Below are 20,793 nucleotides of genomic sequence, written 5' to 3'. Positions count from 1 at the left end.
TCACTGTGGTACACGTCTGGGTTGTATTCATTAGGCATCCATTGGCAAAAAATAGACTGACACAGGGAGGGACTACCTGCCGTTTTCTGTTGCAAAACGTTTTAAAACTATTTATGTTGCCAGCTCATCTATCTCCCAATGCAGTGTCTGAATAAAGGGACAGGTGCATGGTGGATTGTCTTAAAGGTGTGTGTCCCAACTCCCTACACACAGGCGGGATACCCCCTTACCACTTTGTCTCCCACCCACTGCCATGTCTGAATAGAGGGACAGATGGTTCGCAGCTTCTCACTGTTTCTCTAGGCTCCTCTTTCCCTCCCTCTCTCCTCCCCACCACCACTCCCCCAGCAGTCCATGGCTTCGCTGCAGTGACTCCCACAGAATAACAATGCCGCCCTATCTCACACTGCAAACTGAAGGGGTGTGTGTGAGGGAACGAGGGGGGGAGGGTATACTGCTGACAATGAATAAATGCTGTATGTCTGCAGACAAGCACAGCAAGTGGTTATAATGTACTTTCAGGGTGGGTGTGTGTATACTCAGGGCATAGAGATGGAGCAGGACTCCCAGCTACTTCCAAGCTGTTGCACCCCCAGTAGGTCACTGTAACACAGTGTAACACTGTGCTAAACCTATCTAACATCGAGCAGGGTAACTTCAACATGCTCAACACATTCTATGAGATGCATCAAGATGAAATAAATAATGCAAAATCTTACCATCGATGGTGTCAGAAATCTAAATGGATATGACTTTGCTTATTAGACTATTTATATATTTCTTAATTCCATTCTTTTACTTTAAGATTGTGTGTATTATGTGTATTGTTGTGAATTGTTGATATTACTGCACTGTTGGAGCTAGAAACACAAGCATTTCGCTACACCTGCAATAACATCTGCTAAACATGTGATTTGATTTGATTTGAAACCAATGTGATTTATTTGAATGATGATGGAATATATAAATAGTGTTCTAATGATAAACACCATTATTAGCATTGTTGCCATGGTGAAGGCAGTGACAGTGAAGATGGTGACAGATGCTGATAATTGTGGCTGGCACGCGTTATTTGTGGATAATTATGTGTGATGTGATGTGTGTGTCTGTGTGTGTGTGTGTGTGATGTGTGTGAGAGGGTACTAGCAGCCACAGCCTGGGTGTGATGGAAATGGTAACAAGAGCAGGTGACAGAGACAGGTGTCAGTGGACATGGGACAAATAAAGGGACTGGGACAGAGGGTCAGGGACTATGACAGGAAACAAGGACAGAAACAGGGGACAGGCAGGGGACAGAAACAAGGGACTGGGAACAGGGACTAGTTAGTATAGACTATGACAGGGTCAGAGGACAGGAGACAGAGACTGGGAAAGGGACAGGCAACTGGGAGAGGAGACATGAGGACTGGGTACTACGACAGGAGACAGGGACGGGCGTCTTACATTTGTTCTCCTTCCAGGTGACAGTGGGTTCAGGTCGTCCCACCGCCAGACAGAAGAGGTATACGTTGCCCCCCTCGTTCACTGACACGTCTTGGGAGATGTTGACGATTCTGGCTGGCACTGCAAGACAAAAGAGTTGGGTTTTATTGACAGTCATGACTTGACAAAAAGAGGAACTAGACCTAAGCTGCGCTCTTTTCCCCTCACTGTTTGCACTAGTAATCGAACCCCTAGCTCCAAAAATAATGTATTCAACAGAAATGACAAGCATAAAAGTAAGGGGTTACCAAAATAACAATACTAACAATGACAAACACTGATTTCTCTGACTACTATTATAATAAGACAAATCTATAGAATGTTCTTCACTTTCGTGTTGAATATAGGGATGGAAACCAGGTCTAGAAGTGTGTTTCTTTGGTAGTTGCTTTGTTTGTTTCTTTTCACAGCATGACAACCATCAAATGCTGTTTTGTTCTAAATTGCCATTCCAGAGCAGGCACTATATATATAGTTAGATAGATAACTAGATTTCCCTTGAACTTAAATGGCCCATTATCGTTGCTTTTAATGAGCTTGGCTATGAGGCTGTTTTTCTGCGAGGCATCTAACTACAGGATCCCATTTTTAACTATCTGGCCAGGCGAAAATACTCTCGCGATAAAGCAAAGATTGGAGCCATCGCTACCCCACCATGGAAGAGAAGACAGCGCCGGAGAAGATGGCTGCCGTTTTACAGCCCTCTAACCAATTGTACTATTACGTGTGTTTTTCCGCGTTATTTGTAATTTATTTTGTACATAATGTTTCTGCCATCGTCTCTTATAACCAAAAAGAGCTTCTGGATATCAGGACAGCGATTACTCATCTCGTATTGGACGAAGATTTTTTCTTCAACGAGGCGGCCGCGAAGGATATCATACAGACACCCGACAAGGCCCAAATCCCCGTCATTCGCGTGAGGAAGAGACGGAGATATCGTGGACGTAGATCGGGGTGCCTTGTAAGGATCCGACGGCGAGCGAGTAAACTGCCTCTTCCATCAATCCTATTAGCCAACGTTCAATCATTTGAAAATAAATTGGATGACTTAAGATTACGGTTATCCTACCAACGGGACATTAAAAACTGTAATATCTTATGTTTCACTGAGTCGTGGCTGAACGACGACATGGATTTCATACAGCTAGCGGGCTATACGCTACATCGGCAGGATAGAACGGCTGACTCCGGTAAGACAAGGGGTGGCGGTCTGTGTATATTTGTAAACAACAGCTGGTGCACAAAATCAAATACTAAGGAAGTCTCGAGGTTTTGCTCGCCTGAGGTAGAGTATCTTATGATAAGCTGTAGACCACACTATTTACCAAGAGAGTTTTCATCTATATTTTTCATAGCTGTCTATTTACCACCACAAACCAATGCTGGATGAGTTGAATGAGTTGTACAAGGCCATAAATCAACAGGAAAACGCTCATCCAGATGCAGCGCTCCTAGTGGCCGGGGACTTTAATGCAGGGAAACTTAAATCCGTTCTACCTAATTTCTACCAGCATGGAAAATGTGCAACCAGAGGAAAAAAAACTCTAGACCACCTTTACTCCACACACAGAGACGCATACAAAGCTCTCCCTCGCCCTCCATTTGGCAAATCTGACCATAACTCTATCCTCCTGATTCCTGCTTATAAGCAAAAACTAAAGCAGGAAGCACCAGTGACTCAGTTAATAAAAAAGTGGTCAGATGACGCAGATGCTAAGCTACAGGACTGTTTTGCTAGCACAGACTGGAACATGTTCCGGGATTCTTCAGACAGCATTGAGGAGTACACCACATCAGTCACTGGCTTCATCAATAAGTGCATCGATGATGTCGTCCCCACAGTGACCGTACGTACATACCCCAACCAGAAGCCATGTATTACAGGAAACATCCGCACTGAGCTAAAGGGTAGAGCTGCCGCTTTCAAGGAACGGGACTCTAACCCGGACGCTTATAAGAAATCCCGCTATGACCTCCGACGAACCATCAAACAGGCAAAGAGTCAATACAGGACTAAGATTGAATCGTACTACACTGGCTCTGACGCTCGTCGGATGTGGCAGGGCTTGAAAACTATTACAGACTACAAAGGGAAGCACAGCCGCGAGCTGCCCAGTGACACAAGCCTACCAGATGAGCTAAACCACTTCTATGCTCGCTTCGAGGCAAGCAACACTGAAGCATGCATGAGAGCACCAGCTGTTCCGGATGACTATGTGATCACGCTCTCCGTAGCCGATGTGAGTAAGACTTTTAAGCAGGTCAACATTCACAAGGCCGCAGGGCCAGACGGATTACCAGGACGTGTACTCAGAGCATGTGCTGACCAACTGGCAAGTGTCTTCACTGACATTTTCAACATGTCCCTGACGGAGTCTGTAATACCAACATGTTTCAAGCAGACCACCATAGTCCCCGTGCCCAAGGACTCTAAGATAACCTGCCTAAATGACTACCGACCCGTAGCACTGACGTCTGTAGCCATGAAGTGCTTTGAAAGGCTGGTCATGGCTCACATCAACAGCATTATCCCAGAAACCCTAGACCCACTCCAATTTGCATACCGCCCCAACAGATCCACAGATGATGCAATCTCTATTGCACTCCACACTGCCCTTTCCCACCTGGACAAGAGGAACACCTACGTGAGAATGCTATTCATTGACTACAGCTCAGCATTCAACACCATAGTGCCCTCTAAGCTCATCACTAAGCTAAGGATCCTGGGACTAAACACCTCCCTCTGCAACTGGATCCTGGACTTCCTGACGGGCCGCCCCCAGGTGGTAAGGGTAGGTAACAACACATCTGCCACACTGATCCTCAACACGGGGGCCCCTCAGGGGTGCGTGCTCAGTCCCCTCCTGTTCACCCATGACTGCATGGCCAGGCATGACTCCAACACCATCATTAAGTTTGCCGACGACACAACAGTGGTAGGCCTGATCACCGACAACGATGAGACAGCCTATAGGGAGGAGGTCAGAGACCTGGCCGTGTGGTGCCAGGACAACAACCTCTCCCTCAACGTGACCAAGACAAAGGAGATGATTGTGGACTACAGGAAAAAAAAGAGGACTGAGCACGCCCCCATTCTCATCGACGGGGCTGTAGTGGAACAGGTTGAGAGCTTCAAGTTCCTTGGTGTCCACATCACCAACGAACTATCATGGTCCAAACACACCAAGACAGTCGTGAAGAGGGCACGACAAAGCCTATTCCCCCTCAGGAGACTGAAAAGATTTGGCATGGGTCCTCAGATCCTCAAACAATTCTACAGCTGCACCATCGAGAGCATCCTGACTGGTTGCATCACCGCCTGGTATGGCAACTGCTTGGCCTCCGACCGCAAGGCACTACAGAGGGTAGTGCGTACGGCCCAGTACATCACTGGGGCCAAGCTTCCTGCCATCCAGGACCTCTATACCAGGCGGTGTCAGAGGAAAGCCCTAAAAATTGTCAAAGACTCCAGCCACCCTAGTCATAGACTGTTCTCTCTGCTACCGCACGGCAAGCGGTACCGGAGTGCCAAGTCTAGGTCCAAAAGACTTCTCAACAGCTTCTACCCCCAAGCCATAAGACTCCTGAACAGCTAATCATGGCTACCCAGACTATTTGCACTGCCCCCCCACCCCATCCTTTTTATGCTGCTGCTACTCTGTTAATTATTTATGCATAGTCACTTTAACTCTACCCACATGTACATATTACCTCAACTACCTCAACTAGCCGGTGCCCCCGCACATTGACTCTGCAACGGTACCCCCCTGTATATATAGCCTCCCTACTGTCACTTTATTTTACTTCTGCTCTTTTTTTCTCAACACTTTTTTTTGTTGTTGTTTTATTTTTACTTTTTTTGTTAAAAATAAATGCAATGTTGGTTAAGGGCTGTAAGTAAGCATTTCACTGTAATGTCTGCACCTGTTGTATTCGGCGCATGTGACCAATAAGATTTGATTTGATTTGATTTGATGGCCATCACTGTTTGATGCAGTGACTCTGGGGTGTAATTAGTTTGTGTGATATTGCTGCTAAGACTGAAATTTGAGGCGACTTGGAATCAAGGAAACATGGTCATCTGTGTGCCCATTTGCCCTGTGGATAAATGCCTCTCCTTGGCGCCTGCACTGTGTGAACAGTCTGTTGGAGAGCGGCTGGCTTAGCCTTGTGGGTAATGCTGCCTGCACCCTGCCTATGTACACACACACACGCATGCACGTACTGTATACACGCACACACACACGCACACACACACACACACACACACACAGTCAGTAGCCTGCTGAAACTTGCCCAGCTCTCTCTCTCTCTCTCCATCTCTGCAGCAGCATGGTGTGTGTGTGTGTATGTGTGTTGGCCAGTTAATATACAGTATACCCTAATATTTTTCATTTTTTTCCGCCAGTCTTGTATTACTGCAATATGCTAGTACACAACATACAATATACATAACAATTGACACATGCAGGGGGAAAAGGTCTGCAATCCATCAGCCGAGCAGCCGGGCGCCAATAAATCACGTCACTCAGGATCAGTCAAACTCTCACTCACTCCACTGTTGCCTTGACGATAGGCCCAGCCCTGGTCCTGCACTGTCAATTATTCAGTCAGGCAGTTGGACAGCCGCCCATATCGTCTTACCCACTTACCCCAGGATCTACCCACCCCGCTCAGTTCTGAGGTAAGCTTGCATCAGTGCTAATGTATTGGCTCGAGGCACAGTTGCTAAGGACTCGGTTGGCTGCTTTCTTTGCTCAGTCCCAGGCTCCATCCACTGCACAACACTAGCAAAGGCCTTGAATCACTTTAAAGTTTTTTGGGAAACTAAACTAAAGTAAAAGTAAAGTTGTGTTTACAATTGCTGGACTAAAACCCGGAGGTGAATAAATAATCCTGTAAATAATGTTCAAAGTGGTACATGCCCATTACAGAACCAAGTACAGTGTGTACTGTAAACATGTTAAAATATAACAAATTAAAGGGCTAATACACCTAAATACATATTTGTTTCCTTACCCTGTAAACCAGGGGTGTCAAACGTACGGCCCGCGGGCCGGATCAGGCCCGCAAACGGGTTTAATCCGGCCCACGAGATGATTTTGAAAAAAAAAATGAAAAAAAAATATTTTTTTTAATTTTTTTTTGAAGTATAAAAAAGCGCTGCAATTTTTCAATAAAATAAACTGCTGTTCCAATTGCGTCCACTTGATGGCGCAATAGCAATTGTGTTAAGCAAGCAAACTGTTTATACCGGGGCAGAGCAAGTAGGTCAAGCACGTGCAGCCAATGAGCTACTTTGTTTTGCCCGCGATATTTATTACGGCTTCTACTTTTAACATTATGTGCTTTGGCACCCTCATTGCCCCAATATGTCTCTGTCAAAAAAGAGAAAAGTGGACGCAGAGTGCAGAGTGTTCCAAGAAAAATGGTAATCCTATTTAATCACGGAATTGAATGGGAAAGCTGTATGTTTGGTGTGTTCAGAGCATGTTGCAGTGCTGAAAGAATATAACCTTTGTCGCCACTATGTGAGTCTTCATGCCGACAAATATGACAACTTTCAAGGACAGCGGAGATGAGAGAAGGTGAATGAACTGTTGGCGGGTCTGAAGAAACAGCAGTCTGTGTTTACTCACAGCCGAGACATCAGTGACGCTGCAGTGAAAGCTAGCTACCTCATTGCTAATGAAATCACAGTGGCTTCAAAACCATTTAGTGAGGGTGAATTTGTAAAAACATGCATGATGAAGGCAGCGGAGATTGTGTGCCCTGAAAAGCGGCAGGCTTTTGCAAATATCAGCCTGACAAGAAACACAGTTGCAGACAGGATTTCTGATCTTTCAGTGGATTTGGACAGCCAGTTGAAGCAAAAAGTAAAGTCATTTAATTCGTTTTCGGTTGCAATTGATGAAAGCACGGACATTACAGATGTTGCACAACTGGCCATTTTTTCATCCGCGGAGTTGATGACACATTGACCGTCACCGTGGAGTTGGTGCCGATGACAGATACAACGACAGCAGCTGATATTTTTACCGCACTCGTCGGCGCGCTGGACAGGGTCGGAGTGGACTGGTCCCGCGCTGTCAGCCTGGCTACAGATGGTGCGCCCTCAATGATCGGGAAAAAAGCAGGCGTTGTGACAAAGTTCAGAGAGAAAGTGCAATCTGCAAATGGAGGACGTGATTTTTGGACTTTTCACTGTATTTTGCACCAGGAGGCTTTGTGTTGCAAGTCATTAAAGATAGATAACGTCATGAAGGTGTTCATCCAAACTGTTAATTTCATCCGATCCAGAAGCCTGAATCACCGTCAGTTTGACAGCCTTCTCAGAGAGAAAGACCACATCTATGGCCTGCCATACCACACTGAGGTAAGATGGTTAAGCCGAGGTGCTGTGCTGAGGCGTTTCTTTGATTTACGAGAAGAAATTGAACAGTTCATGGAAGAAAAGGGCAAACCAGTGTTAGAATTTCATTCCGCAGAATGGATGCCGGACCTTGCATTTATGGTGGATGTTACAGAGCACCTGAATAACTTGAACAAACAGCTGCAAGGGCGCAACAAAGTTGTCACGCAGTATTATGACAGCATACGTTCTTTCAAGTTGAAGCTGTCATTGTGGGAGACGCAACTTGCCGGTGGTGATGCAGCTCACTTCCTCTGTCTGAAAAATGTGTGCGCGACCCAACATGTGGCAGACATGAAGCGGTTCAAAGATAAAATAACTGGACTGTTACGGGAGTTTGAGCAACGCTTTCAGATTTATGTTTATATGTTTTTATGTTGATGTGCTATTGTTTTTAATTGATTTTATTTTATTTGTATATTTAACCTATTCTTGACTCTGTGGTTCTTGCACTTGTTTGGGGAACAGGATTTCATTATTTTTATCTACATTTCTGCCTGAGAAATGACACCCTGATATAGTTCTGTGATCTGTGAAACAGTTCTGTTAATCACTGAGGCATTGTGTGTTTGTGTGTTCTTTTTCTTTAGAATTTTCAAATAAACTTGACGTGTTTTATGATTAATAGTGATGTTGTGCTTGTACTATTTTGGACACACTGTCCTCAGGCTCCAGCTTTATGTTGTATGTTGATCGTATTAAAACAAAGAAAACAATCTGAAGTTGTTGTTTTTAAGTTATGTATACCATGATTTTTCCGGTCCGGCCCACTTGGGAATAGATTTTCCTCCATGTGGCCCCTGAGCTAAAATGAGTTTGACACCCCTGCTGTAAACAGTCTTTGGACAAAGAGATAGATAAACCCATGCTTTCTTTTGTTTTTTCCTTGGCTGCTGTCACCAATCATAACCCCAAATTAGCATGTTTGAAATATCCGTTGACAAATTCATTGATATACGCAACCAATGTCAGACACTGGGATGATTTGGGCATGAGATTTAAAACATGCAAATGTTTTATTCTACCCCATCTTTCCCCCCACCCAGATGTCCCAAGGGACTCACCTTGGACGATGAGGAAGACGTGGGCTATGCGGGGTTTGTTGCTGGCCTGGAAGCTGCAGGTGTACAGCCCCTCGTCAGCTACCTCCACTTTCTCTATCTGGATGGAGAAGTCACTAGTGTTACTGTTGACCAGCGACACCCGTCTGTCCAGCGACCACTTGTCTGTCCCCGCAAACAGGATGTTTGAGCGGTTCAACCACGCCTTGTGGGTCACGTCCTCGTCGATTTTACACCTTCGAGATAGAGGGGGAGAAAACAGCGGACAAGACAAGACCCAGATAATTTAATAATAATCATTTCTTAAACTTGTATACCGCTTTTCATTACAGAAAATAATCTCAAAGTGCATAAAAAGCTAAACAAACAAACAACACATTTAAAGTTAGATGGTAGAGATGGATATTGAATGTCTCTATTTGGCTTATGATGAAAGGCTGGGAGTTGAGGCAGTTTGGATTGGAAAGGCAGTGTAGCTTCAGCGGAGGGAGGGGGCATTGATGGTACAGCCAGAGAGAAACAAAGACGGTCTGACAAACAGGCCCGGAGCGCTTCATCAGTGCACTACATCTGCTTCTCCTCCATAGGACCCGCCCCTCCGTAGGTACTGGTCCTCCATTGCCTGGGTGATGCCACAGCTGCTGAAAAGTGCACGAAAAGCCACCACATCTTGGCAGTGGTTAAGAACAATCCCTGAGCCTCTTCTGCCATCTCTGGACACAGCATCCAGTACTTGTTGTGATTCTTCCTGACAGATGAAGCAATAAAGCCGGGGCTGCATTATTTGAATTCAAACAGCCAGTTAGCTAGCTAACTATAAGACAAAAAGATGACTTTTCATCCCAATTCTGCAACTCTGAGAGTCAAGACCGCGAGATGTAAGTGATCAACCCCCACAGCAGACAAACCCAAAAGTAAAAATACAACTAAAAAATGCAACAAAAATTACAAAATGATGTACAATATTTACAGAGCTCTCTGCCTAGGCAACCTCACGGTGCCATGGCAACTATGGAACATACATACCTTGAGGTGAGTCTGTATGTGCTTATGTATGAACAAAGATAGCATAGACATTTTTGAGGAGGAGCGGAAGTGAACCCTGGAACCACAAAGAACTTCTGGTGCGTTTGTAAACAGCTGTTCCATCGCGGCTGTAAACGGCTAGCTAGAAAAGCTAGCTAACTTAATCTAGTTGTTTTCTCAAGGTCCAATTTATGACTGGGGACAAATCTATTTTTGAAAATGAAAGTTTACAGATTTCCCAAAGAAGCATCACAGCGGGCTGCATTGCCTGCATGGAAAGTAACATTAGCAGCAGGAGGAGGCGGCTCCAGGATGATGTGTAGCACACGGGTAAGTTGTTTATTAAGTTAACCATCTATTCTAGGTAACGTCAGCTAACTAGCTACATATACATAGGATAGACAGCCAACCAAAATATATGTTTTTTTAATGACTCAAACCAGTGTTGTGTTCGAGACCACCTAAAGTGAGACCGATTCAAGACCAAGACCAGAGCAAATCGAGTCCAAGTCAAGACCAAGACCGGAAGGCGGGCGAGACCGAGTCAAGACCGAGACTGGGAGGTGGACAAGGGGTCCGAGAATGAATCAAGACTGAGACCAGAAAAATGCGAGTTCAATTGAAGACCATGATTGTAATTTTGTCAAATCGCCACCATAATAAGAGTTCAAAATGTCCAGTATTTCTGTGTTCATATTTCAGAAGAACATATGGATTCTTTAGACATTCAAAATTGTGAAAAGATGCATGCTGAGGGCAAATGGAGCCACTCTACAAATTATTACTAACCCAAACACATTGGGGAACAATGAGGGCCTTCTTATAAAATAATAATAATTATGATTCTAAATATATTATTATTTTCAATGATGTTCTGATTTAATCTCTTCAGTTTTTGATGGAAAGGGTTATCACTGAAGATAAAAAAAGATCCAATCAGGATTTTTCTTTGGTGGTCTCTGGGGAAATCTAGCTAGCTAAGTCAGCCATTGGCTAGGCCATCAGAAGCTAGACAGAAGGCATCTGCCATTCAACTGTATTAGGGCAACATTTTGGAGTGACAGTGGAATCAACCAATCACATTTTGACTTGGGTGGGACCGATTTTATAAAAACAACAAATGGAGACTTCTGCCTTCTCAAAGGCCAACAGGTCACTGCGCAATAGTGAACAGTAGTTTTTCCACAGTCTTGCTAGCTATCTTTTGTTGTAGGCTAGTTTGCAGCGGCTGCAGCAGATTTAGCTTCTCCCTTTTCAATAATAACTTTCAACAAGAAGTTAACCTTTTACTGCAGTGAGCTAAATCAGGGTCACACAGAGTGATTCTTGGTAGTCTTAAACAAATCTACTTTCAAACAAAAGTATACACCTCACACACATGGTTATAGGCTTTAAAAAAGACACCTGTACCATGTCAGATATAGAGTTGAAATGTATAATTTTTTTTGTTTTTGTTTGCATCCCAATATTACACTTATATACATCACAGAAGACTGAAATATAACACAACTGTTTGACATAGAAACACCGGATTTCCGTTGTTAATTTTTTTTATAATCTTTATTAATTATGAAAATATGAAAAATATGAAAACATTCCACCCATGAGGCCAAAGAGGGCACTTTTGGTAATTGACTGCAGGAAAGGGTTGTTTCAAATGATCATCATCTGGTGAGTGGAACTGTGTTTTTTGTAATAATGTATTTTTTTGTTTTTGCTCAATAGATTGGGTGGGCCTGGCAAGATGAATGCTGAATTGCACGTCACAAATAGCCTACTAACCAAGATTTCGGACCAAACTTTTTCAATACCTGCTTTGCATACCCATTGTTGCCTTAGTTAGCATTTACTGGTAGAAATCATAAGTTGAAACGTCTTTCATACCTACCCTACTGGCTACCGATGACATTCTTCTGTGAGCTGCTCCATGCCAGTGCATGTGAATATACTTCACATGCTTTGCGATTGTGAAGGCTACTTTGTGCATGATTTCACTATTGTACTACATAATTGATAAGTCGTATACCTCCACTCCACTACTTTGATACTCATCAGTGGGAATTAAGAAGTGAGTATACTGAAAGAAAAGTGGGTATAAGGCATAAACCTGCGTATAGCCTCCACTACACCACTGGGCCTCTGTGTTTTACAAAAAGTGCAAATGAGTGCGCTGGTATTACTGTTGCTGCCTTTTCAGCATCATTATCCTGTCACACACTGAAGGCCTAGGTCCAATAGGTTTGCCACTGCGCAAACATGTCGATATTACAGTCCATTCCGAAAGTATTCAGGTCCCTTCAATTTTTCCATATTTTGTTGCGTTACAGCCTTATTCTAAAATAGATAAAAAATAACAAATCCTCATCAATCTACACACAATACATCATAAAGACAAAGTGAAAACAGGTTTTTTGAAATTTTAGCAAATTTATAAAAAATAAAAAACATAAATACCTTATTCAGACCCTTTGCAATGAGACTCGAAATGGAGCTCAGGTGCATCCTGTTTCTGTTGATCATCCTTGAGATGTTTCTAAGACTTGACTGGAGTCCACCTGTGGTACATTCAATTGATTGAACATGATTTGGAAAGGCACACACCTGTCTATGTAAGGTCCCACAGTTGACAGTGCATGTAAAAGCAAAAACCAAGCCATGAGGTTGAAGGACTTGTCCGTAGAGCTCCGAGACAGGATTGTGTCGAGGTACAAATCTGGGGAAGGATCCCAACAAATTTCTGCAGCATTGAAGGTCCCCAAGAACACAGTGGCCTCCATCATTCTTAAATGGAAGAAGTTTGGAACCACCAAGACTCTTCCTAGAGCTGGCCGCCCGGCCAAACTGAGCAATTGGGGGAGAAGGGCCTTGGTCAGGGAGGTGACCAAGAACCCGATTGTCACTCTGACAGAGCTCCAGAGTTCCTCTGTGGAAATGGGAGAACCTTCCAGAATGACAACCATCTCTGCAGCACTCCACCAATCAGGTCTTTATGGTAGAGTGGCCAGACTAAAGCCACTCCTCAGTAAAAGGCACATGACAGCCCGCTTGGAGTTTGCCAAAACGCACGTAAAGGACTAAGATTCTCTGGTCTGATGAATCCAAGATTGAACTCTTTGGCCTGAATGCCAAGTGTCACGTCTGGAGGAAACCTGGTACCATCCTTACGGTGAAGCATGGTGGTGGCAGCATCATGCTGTGGGGATGTTTTTCAGCGGCAGGGACTGAGAGACTAGTCCGGAATGAGGGAAAGATGAACGGAGCAAAGTACAGAGATATCCTTGATGAAAACCTTGCTCCAGAGCAGTCAGGACCTCAGACTGGGATTCGCCTTCCAACAGGACAACGGCCCTAAGCACACAGCCAAGACAATGCAGGAGTGGCTTCGGGACTAGTCTCTGACAATGTCCTTGAGTGGCCCAGCATAGCCTGGACTTAAACCTGATCTAACATCTTTGGAGAGACTTGAAAATAGCTGTGCAGCGACGCTCCCCATCCAACCTGACAGAGAGGATCTGCAAAGAAGAATGGGAGAAACTCCCCAAATACAGGTGTGCCAAGCTTGTAGCGTCATACGCAAGAATACTCGAGGCTGTAATCGCTGCCAAAGGTGCTTCAACAAAGTACTGAGTAATGGGTTTGAATACTTATTTAAATTTTTTATTTTTATTAATTTGCTAAAATGTCTAAAAAACTGTTTTGACTTTGTCATTATGGGGTATTGTGTGTAGATTGATGAGAAAAAAATACTATTTAATCAATTTTAGAAAAAAGCTGTAACGTAACAAAATGTGGAAAAAGTCAAGGGGTCTGAGTACTTTCCAAATGCACTGTTATTGTCTGCATAATAATACTGTTCAGGTATTAATGTTTCAAGAAAGGAGTGTATATATTTGGCCTGGCGAAGCGGATTTGTGCGCTTACTGAATGGAAGCTGATAGTTTTGAGTTTTTTACTCCGGTGGTCTCGGCTGGTTTCAGGAAGAAATTAAGAGTCCTCACTGTCCGAGACCGAGTCAAGACTGAGTACAAATGTATCCGACAATAAGATAAGACCGAGACACTCAAAATGTGGTCTCGAGACCATTAGCTTGATCTGCTAAAAACAACAAATACACCGTTAAATTATTTACCAATTTAAAGTTTTTTTTTATGTGAACTGTTTGTGAATCCGTTTTTGCCATTGGGCCTGGGCATTAGACTCCAGAGCCCTTTATTGCAGAGTTGGATCACTGAGGTGGTCAGTTTTCAATTTGCTAACACTTATCATGTGGTTTGTGCAGGCTGAAATATGGTGAGTTGGGATGTTATCGGAAACATTGAAATTTGAAACAAGCACGGTAACAAGCATTCGTTGTTACATCCATGTAATTACAGACTGCAATTACCACCAGTTACATGTTGTTAATACAGTGTAACAATGAATTATTACAATTAATTAGAATACTTGTTACAGTGTAATTACATATGTAATTACACTTTAATAAGGACCCCTTAAAATTAAGTGTTACCTCCTTTTTCATTAGACATTAGTTACATGCATCATGAAATCGATTAGTGCATCCCCTACCCTTGTAATGAAGGTGGGCCTTAAAGTTGCAATATGCAGAAATTGCACCGCCAAAAAGTTACATATTGCAGCTTTAAGGATGACATGCACAGGAGAGAGACATTACTAGCAAATACCACTATCATGAGGGTGTGCAGAAAATAATATTTTACGGTTAATTTGATTTAATTTCAAAATACATGTTGATCATCCTGTTGTAATGTGCAGTTCAATATTATCACCACAAAGTGTCAGCGCTAGCATTTGTATTATAGTTTCGTTTTACTACATGTAAACAAACCACTAGCTAGGTCTTGTAATGTAACGTTGATAATACATACCTAGCACAAGGTAGCTGTTCATAAAAAATACAGTATGTTTCTTAATTGAAACTAACTGGGCAATACACCTGGGTAAAATATAGTTCCGTTTGGAGGAAGCAGGTGAAGAGCTAGGAGTGACAGATTGGTGAGGGGGGAGAGAGGGGCTGATAGTGGTAATTACTGCTGCTACCTAACTTTTGATGTTTACAATGTGGCCTTCAAACATTGGACTCGTATGCTAGCTACATTTAGTTTAGTTATATTGTTGGCTGTCGTGAGAGAAATTCATCTATCTAACTGGCTATCGAGGTATGCTGATCTTCCCCTACCTTCACATCACGCTAGCTCTGTGGTTATTTGCTGTGCTAGCCAAATGTAGCTAACACCACCAGAGCATATGGATAATAAACGGGAAATAAATGTTTGACGATTTTGTTTTGTGGATCTGGTAGCAACAAATCAATGTGTGTTTATAACTCATTTGTTCGTTTTTTTGGTTTGATCAAGAAATATGAACTTGTCAATTAACTAGCTAGCTATCTATTATGGCGTGCTGCAGTGCAGGATCCCACTGTGCAGATGTTAATTCAACGTCTATTTCAAGTATAATTTAAATGACGTGGAAACAACGTTGATTCAACCAGTTTGTGCCCAGTGGGATGTTTCTGGTTGAACCTCTTGGTTGCGCGTGCACATATAATGTGGTATTGTTTTAACATTTGAAAAGGTCTAGATGATAGAATAATTATTAATGACTAATTATTACACCCTGAAACTGTGTGAAATGTGTTAGAATGTGTGAGTGTAGGACCAGTAAAGATTATGACATTGAGCTACTATTTAGCAATGTGAGTAAGATTTAGACCAGACAACAAAGGACAAGGAGAACTGTCTACAGACAACTGAGAAACCAAGATAAAGAGGCCTCCCAATTTAGGGAGGAGAGAAACGGTTAGGCTTTTTAAGGAGTATGAGGACAGCGATAACTACGGAATGCATGTGTGTGTATGTATGTGTGTGTGTATGCATGTGTGTGTGTGTGTGTGTATGTATGTGTGTGTGTGTGTATATGTGTGTGTGTGTGTGTGTGAACTGATGGTCAGGAGAGCAGTTTTAAAGTTGAAAACTACAGCCCGTCTAAAGAGGGGGGATTTTTGTATGACGTGTGAGTATAAAAGATGGACTCTGAAATTGTGATGGCAGAATTCTCAATGAATAAATCTCTGACTATGCAGACCGGGACTCTGTCCGTTTCTTGATTTTGGGAGACGCACAGAGACACTGAAATAGTTTGTTAAATAATTCACATAACAGCTTGGTCCTTCTGAGCCGGAATCCAATACCTGCCTCTGTCATTCCAGGTAACTCTGAAAACCGTCGACGGGCGAATGATACATTCGTAAATAGAAAGTCCTGCCCTTTGACATTAAGGGTTTAGACAGGCCAGAGGACACCTGATTAATGACAGAGACGGTGACGGAATCCAAGCCTACATTGAATCTCGGCTGCAAGGATAAGGTCAGTAGTCTTTATTCATTAATTGGGGCAGTCTGGGATTGCTCAGGGTGGGTCCGTAACGATTCACGGTAATAGGCCATTACCAAAATAAACTACCCTGCATTCAGTGAACCTGTAGTAGATTATAGAACAGTAATGTTCAACAAATAATCCGGGATAAAGAAATACAGGGAGGGGTGTGAAGTGAAGAGAGTGTTAATATAATTGACGGTTAAGATCACTAGGAGATCTCTGTTGTACAGTGGGGAAAAAAAGTATTTAGTCAGCCACCAATTGTTTAAGTTCTCCCACTTAAAAAGATGAGAGAGGCCTGTAATTTTCATCATAGGTACACGTCAACTATGACAGACAAAATGAGATTTTTTTTCTCCAGAAAATCACATTGTAGGATTTTTACTGAATTTATTTGCAAATTATGGTGGAAAATAAGTATTTGGTCAATAACAAAAGTTTCTCAATACTTTGTTATATACCCTTTGTTGGCAATGACACAGGTCAAACGTTTTCTGTAAGTCTTCACAAGGTTTTCACACACTGTTGCTGGTATTTTGGCCCATTCCTCCATGCAGATCTCCTCTAGAGCAGAGATGTTTTGGGGCTGTCGCTGGGCAACACGGACTTTCAACTCCCTCCAAAGATTTTCTATGGGGTTGAGATCTGGAGACTGGCTAGGCCACTCCAGGACCTTGAAATGCTTCTTACAAAGCCACTCCTTCGTTGCCCGGGCGGTGTGTTTGGGATCATTGTCATGCTGAAAGACCCAGCCACGTTTAATCTTCAATGCCCTTGCTGATGGAAGGAGGTTTTCACTCAAAATCTCATGATACATGGCCCCATTCATTCTTTCCTTTACACGGATCAGTCGTCCTGGTCCCTTTGCAGAAAAACAGCCCCAAAGCATGATGTTTCCACCCCCATGCTTCACAGTAGGTATGGTGTTCTTTGGATGCAACTCAGCATTCTTTGTCCTCCAAACACGACGAGTTGAGTTTTTACCAAAAAGTTCTATTTTGGTTTCATCTGACCATATGACATTCTCCCAATCCTCTTCTGGATCATCCAAATGCACTCTAGCAAACTTCAGACGGGCCTGGACATGTACTGGCTTAAGCAGGGGGACACGTCTGGCACTGCAGGATTTGAGTCCCTGGCGGCGTAGTGTGTTACTGATGGTAGGCTTTGTTACTTTGGTCCCAGCTCTCTGCAGGTCATTCACTAGATCCCCCTGTGTGGTTATGGGATTTTTGCTCACCGTTCTTGCGATCATTTTGACCCCACGGGGTGAGATCTTGAATGGAGCCCCAGATCGAGGGAGATTTTCAGTGGTCTTGTATGTCTTCCATTTCCTAATAATTGCTCCCACAGTTGATTTCTTCAAACCAAGCTGCTTACCTATTGCAGATTCAGTCTTCCCAGCCTGGTGCAGGTCTACAATTTTGTTTCGGGTGTCCTTTGACAGCTCTTTGGTCTTGGCCATAGTGGAGTTTGGAGTGTGACTGTTTGAGGTTGTGGACAGGTGTATTTTATACTGATAACAAGTTCAAACAGGTGCCATTAATACAGGTAACGAGTGGAGGACAGAGGAGCCTCTTAAAGAAGAAGTTACAGGTCTGTAGATTACTGATGGTAATTGAAGGTTAACAAAATGTATAATTTCTCTTCCAGGAGAAAGAGATTCGCTTATCTTATTGGAATATTGCCCAGGGATAGGGGGGGCGGTTTAGTGGAGTTAGGCAGTATTTAGGTCGTAAAAGTGAGCTACCAAATTAAGTGGGGTCTGGCTATTTTTGGTTGTTGTTTTTCAATTGGGTTTTTAAATTAAAAACAACACACCTAGTATGATGTTTAGAAAGGGTTGTTATTTCAATTTTAGGGGTTTTTCAACAGGTCAAAGGTGATAAGTCTTAAAGGAGCACACACAGTGAATTTTATGGAGTTTTTCGGTTTTGACTGAGTTTAGGGTTTACATGATTTCTTATGAGAATAAATGTCATGAGGACTTAATGAACACTTGGGATAAGTAACATTTATGAAATATTTAGGATGATGGTAATGTTTAGTATACTATGGGATGGAACAGTTCGTTGAATGATTTCAATGGCCTCTGAACTCTGTTTTGACTTTCTTGTGTTAATTGATCATCCACAGATAGTTTATTTTACCAAGTTGAGGGTAATTTATAGTTCTGTGAAAAGTGTGAAGAAATTTATAATTTGGTAATAATATTTATGATTCGAACCATAAAATAACAGAAGAGAGAGAGAGAGCTTTCCCTGAATGAGGGATACCTGTTGCTAGTAAATTGTACTAATCTTGGATTACTTTTACGGGATAGAAGTAAGATGAGGTATTATCAAATGTTGTCAGCAGGATTAAAACACTTCTCTGGTCCCAGTCAGCTGTCAAAAGAGGAAGTTTCAATAGATAGAGATCTACTTATAGAGAGCCACAGTAGGGCCCCAATTAAGGAAGTTTACAGATGGGTGAAGCAAGGCGCAGTAAATAAGGAAGGAATATGACAGCTTACCAATTCTCCCGAAATTACTGTTTAGATATGCTGCAATATTGACACACGGGCAGAGCCATGTGTCAACGGGAGGGAGGGATGGTAGAGCAAATTAGACAACACTTTGTTGCATATGGGATTACTAGTTATAAAAATAAAGAAATAATTAAATTAAAACTTTTGTTCAAGATGTGTTATCTGTGCTCAAAATAATCACCAGGGCAGACAAAGGGCACCTCAGGGTCAGTATCCTCCGGCTAAGTACCCCTTCCAGCAATTGGAAATTGATTTTATAGACTTATCACAGAGTGAAGGGAATAAATTTAGAGTAACCCCAGATAAAGATGGGTTATCCCCCTTTGAGAAAGTGTTTGGAAGACCTTACAGAATGCCACAGTTGGCAGAACCAGAACAGGCAGACATAGAACTAGAGAATACACTAGCAAAACACATGAGAAAATTGTTAGTTAACCGTATGTCTAAGAATTTGTGTCCTACAGGAGAATTAAAGGAGAATGTGATTCATAGTATATAACCTGGAGACTGGGTGTGGATCCAATCGTTGAGGAAAAAGGATTGAAAGCACCCACGCTGGGAGGGACCATACCAAGTCCTATTGGTAACTGCCTTCGCTATAAGAATAGCTGAGAGAGCCACTTGGGTCCACGTTACCCACTGCAAAAAGGTAGGCCCACATACCAGCACCGTTGAACACACACAGAGTTAAAGAGAAGAACTGACCCACTAGGGTTCGGGGGTAAACTCTGTTAACGAAGAAACCCTACCCCGACCTTTCATCACTGTGGGGTGTTTATAGAGGTGTGGGTATGGGGAAGTACCAGGCAGATGGGTCAGGGACAGGATTGGGATGGCGGTTTTTGGGATTTTGGGGGACTCTGAGCTGCATCATCATGTTAACCATATTATGGATTAATCCAGGTCAACCTAAACAGGGAAATTATGAACAAAATAATACCAAGGCACTGATTCGATCTCGTAGAAATACTGAAACCAAGAAAGACTATTGGGGGAATGATTATTTTATAGTTAACGTCAGTTTAGGACAAGATGGGGGATTCAAGAGAGCATTCGACTTATCCCATGAAGAGATAGGAGGTTTTGGGGGCTTTGGTAAGAAGGGGGCGTGTACAAGAAAGTTAGGTCCTAGAAGGTATGGTAAATATATTTGCACTGGGGAACGCTCATGTCCTTGGGCAAGGGTGTTTAAACATACCTGGGGAACATCCTATGAGAATGGGATGGACGCAGTACACCGATGGGGAATTAAACAAACCCATGATAAATGTAAAATGGAACTGGTGATAACGGTAAAGTCCATTATACAAGATGACATAGCAAGGAACTATTGGGCCTGTGTTGATGATTTTGGGGCAGATATATGTTTGAGGTTCATTTTTCAGGAGAGAAATGAATCTTCCACCCCCGAGACAGAACAGCAGGTAGATCTAATGTTATCACCAGAGGTACCAAAAACTAGTCTAATACACCTTGGAAGGCCCTCAGAAGGAATCCTAAAAAGCACTAAACCACCAAGGGTAGAATAGTTCCTCTTGCAGGAAATGAACCAAGGAGAAGTAGAAGGAATTTCAAATGAGAACTTCTGGGTAAGGTGAATGAACTACACAGCTAGGGTGTTGGGTCAAACTAATTGTTATGCCTGTTCAACAGGTAGGCCAACCCTTCTAACTGCACCTATGCCTCAGACAATGTTCTCTTGTGTGATAGATTTGGGATCAAACCAAACCTCACCTAATTGTTCTGATATTAAAATAACCACTCTTAAAAAGGATAATATTAAGGCACCCCAATTCACCATGACCCCCTGAGATTATCAATGTTATAGACACCAAAGTAATGTGAATCACAGATCAAATTGGAGAAGGGTTTACAACAACG

The 20,793-nt window shown here is 42.8% G+C and overlaps 1 protein-coding gene across 1 annotated transcript in view; it reads right to left on the bottom strand.

The window, feature by feature from the left end:
• The window catches only part of LOC311113598 (igLON family member 5-like), a gene marked incomplete at both ends in the record, with an annotated part of 121,874 nt that overhangs the window by 9,495 nt on the left and 91,586 nt on the right, over positions 1–20,793 (bottom strand). Inside the window, 2 exons of the mRNA XM_084156850.1 lie at positions 1,444–1,563; positions 8,962–9,194. Coding sequence (XP_084012976.1) covers positions 1,444–1,563; positions 8,962–9,194 — 353 coding nt within the window. The remainder of the gene's footprint in view (positions 1–1,443; positions 1,564–8,961; positions 9,195–20,793) is intronic.

The sequence above is a fragment of the Coregonus lavaretus genome, assembly GCF_964263955.1.
Source record: "Coregonus lavaretus genome assembly, chromosome: 3".
Taxonomy (NCBI): Eukaryota; Metazoa; Chordata; class Actinopteri; order Salmoniformes; family Salmonidae; genus Coregonus; species Coregonus lavaretus.
The sequence above is the reverse complement of the archived record's forward strand: the minus strand, read 5'-3'. Positions and strand labels throughout refer to the sequence as shown.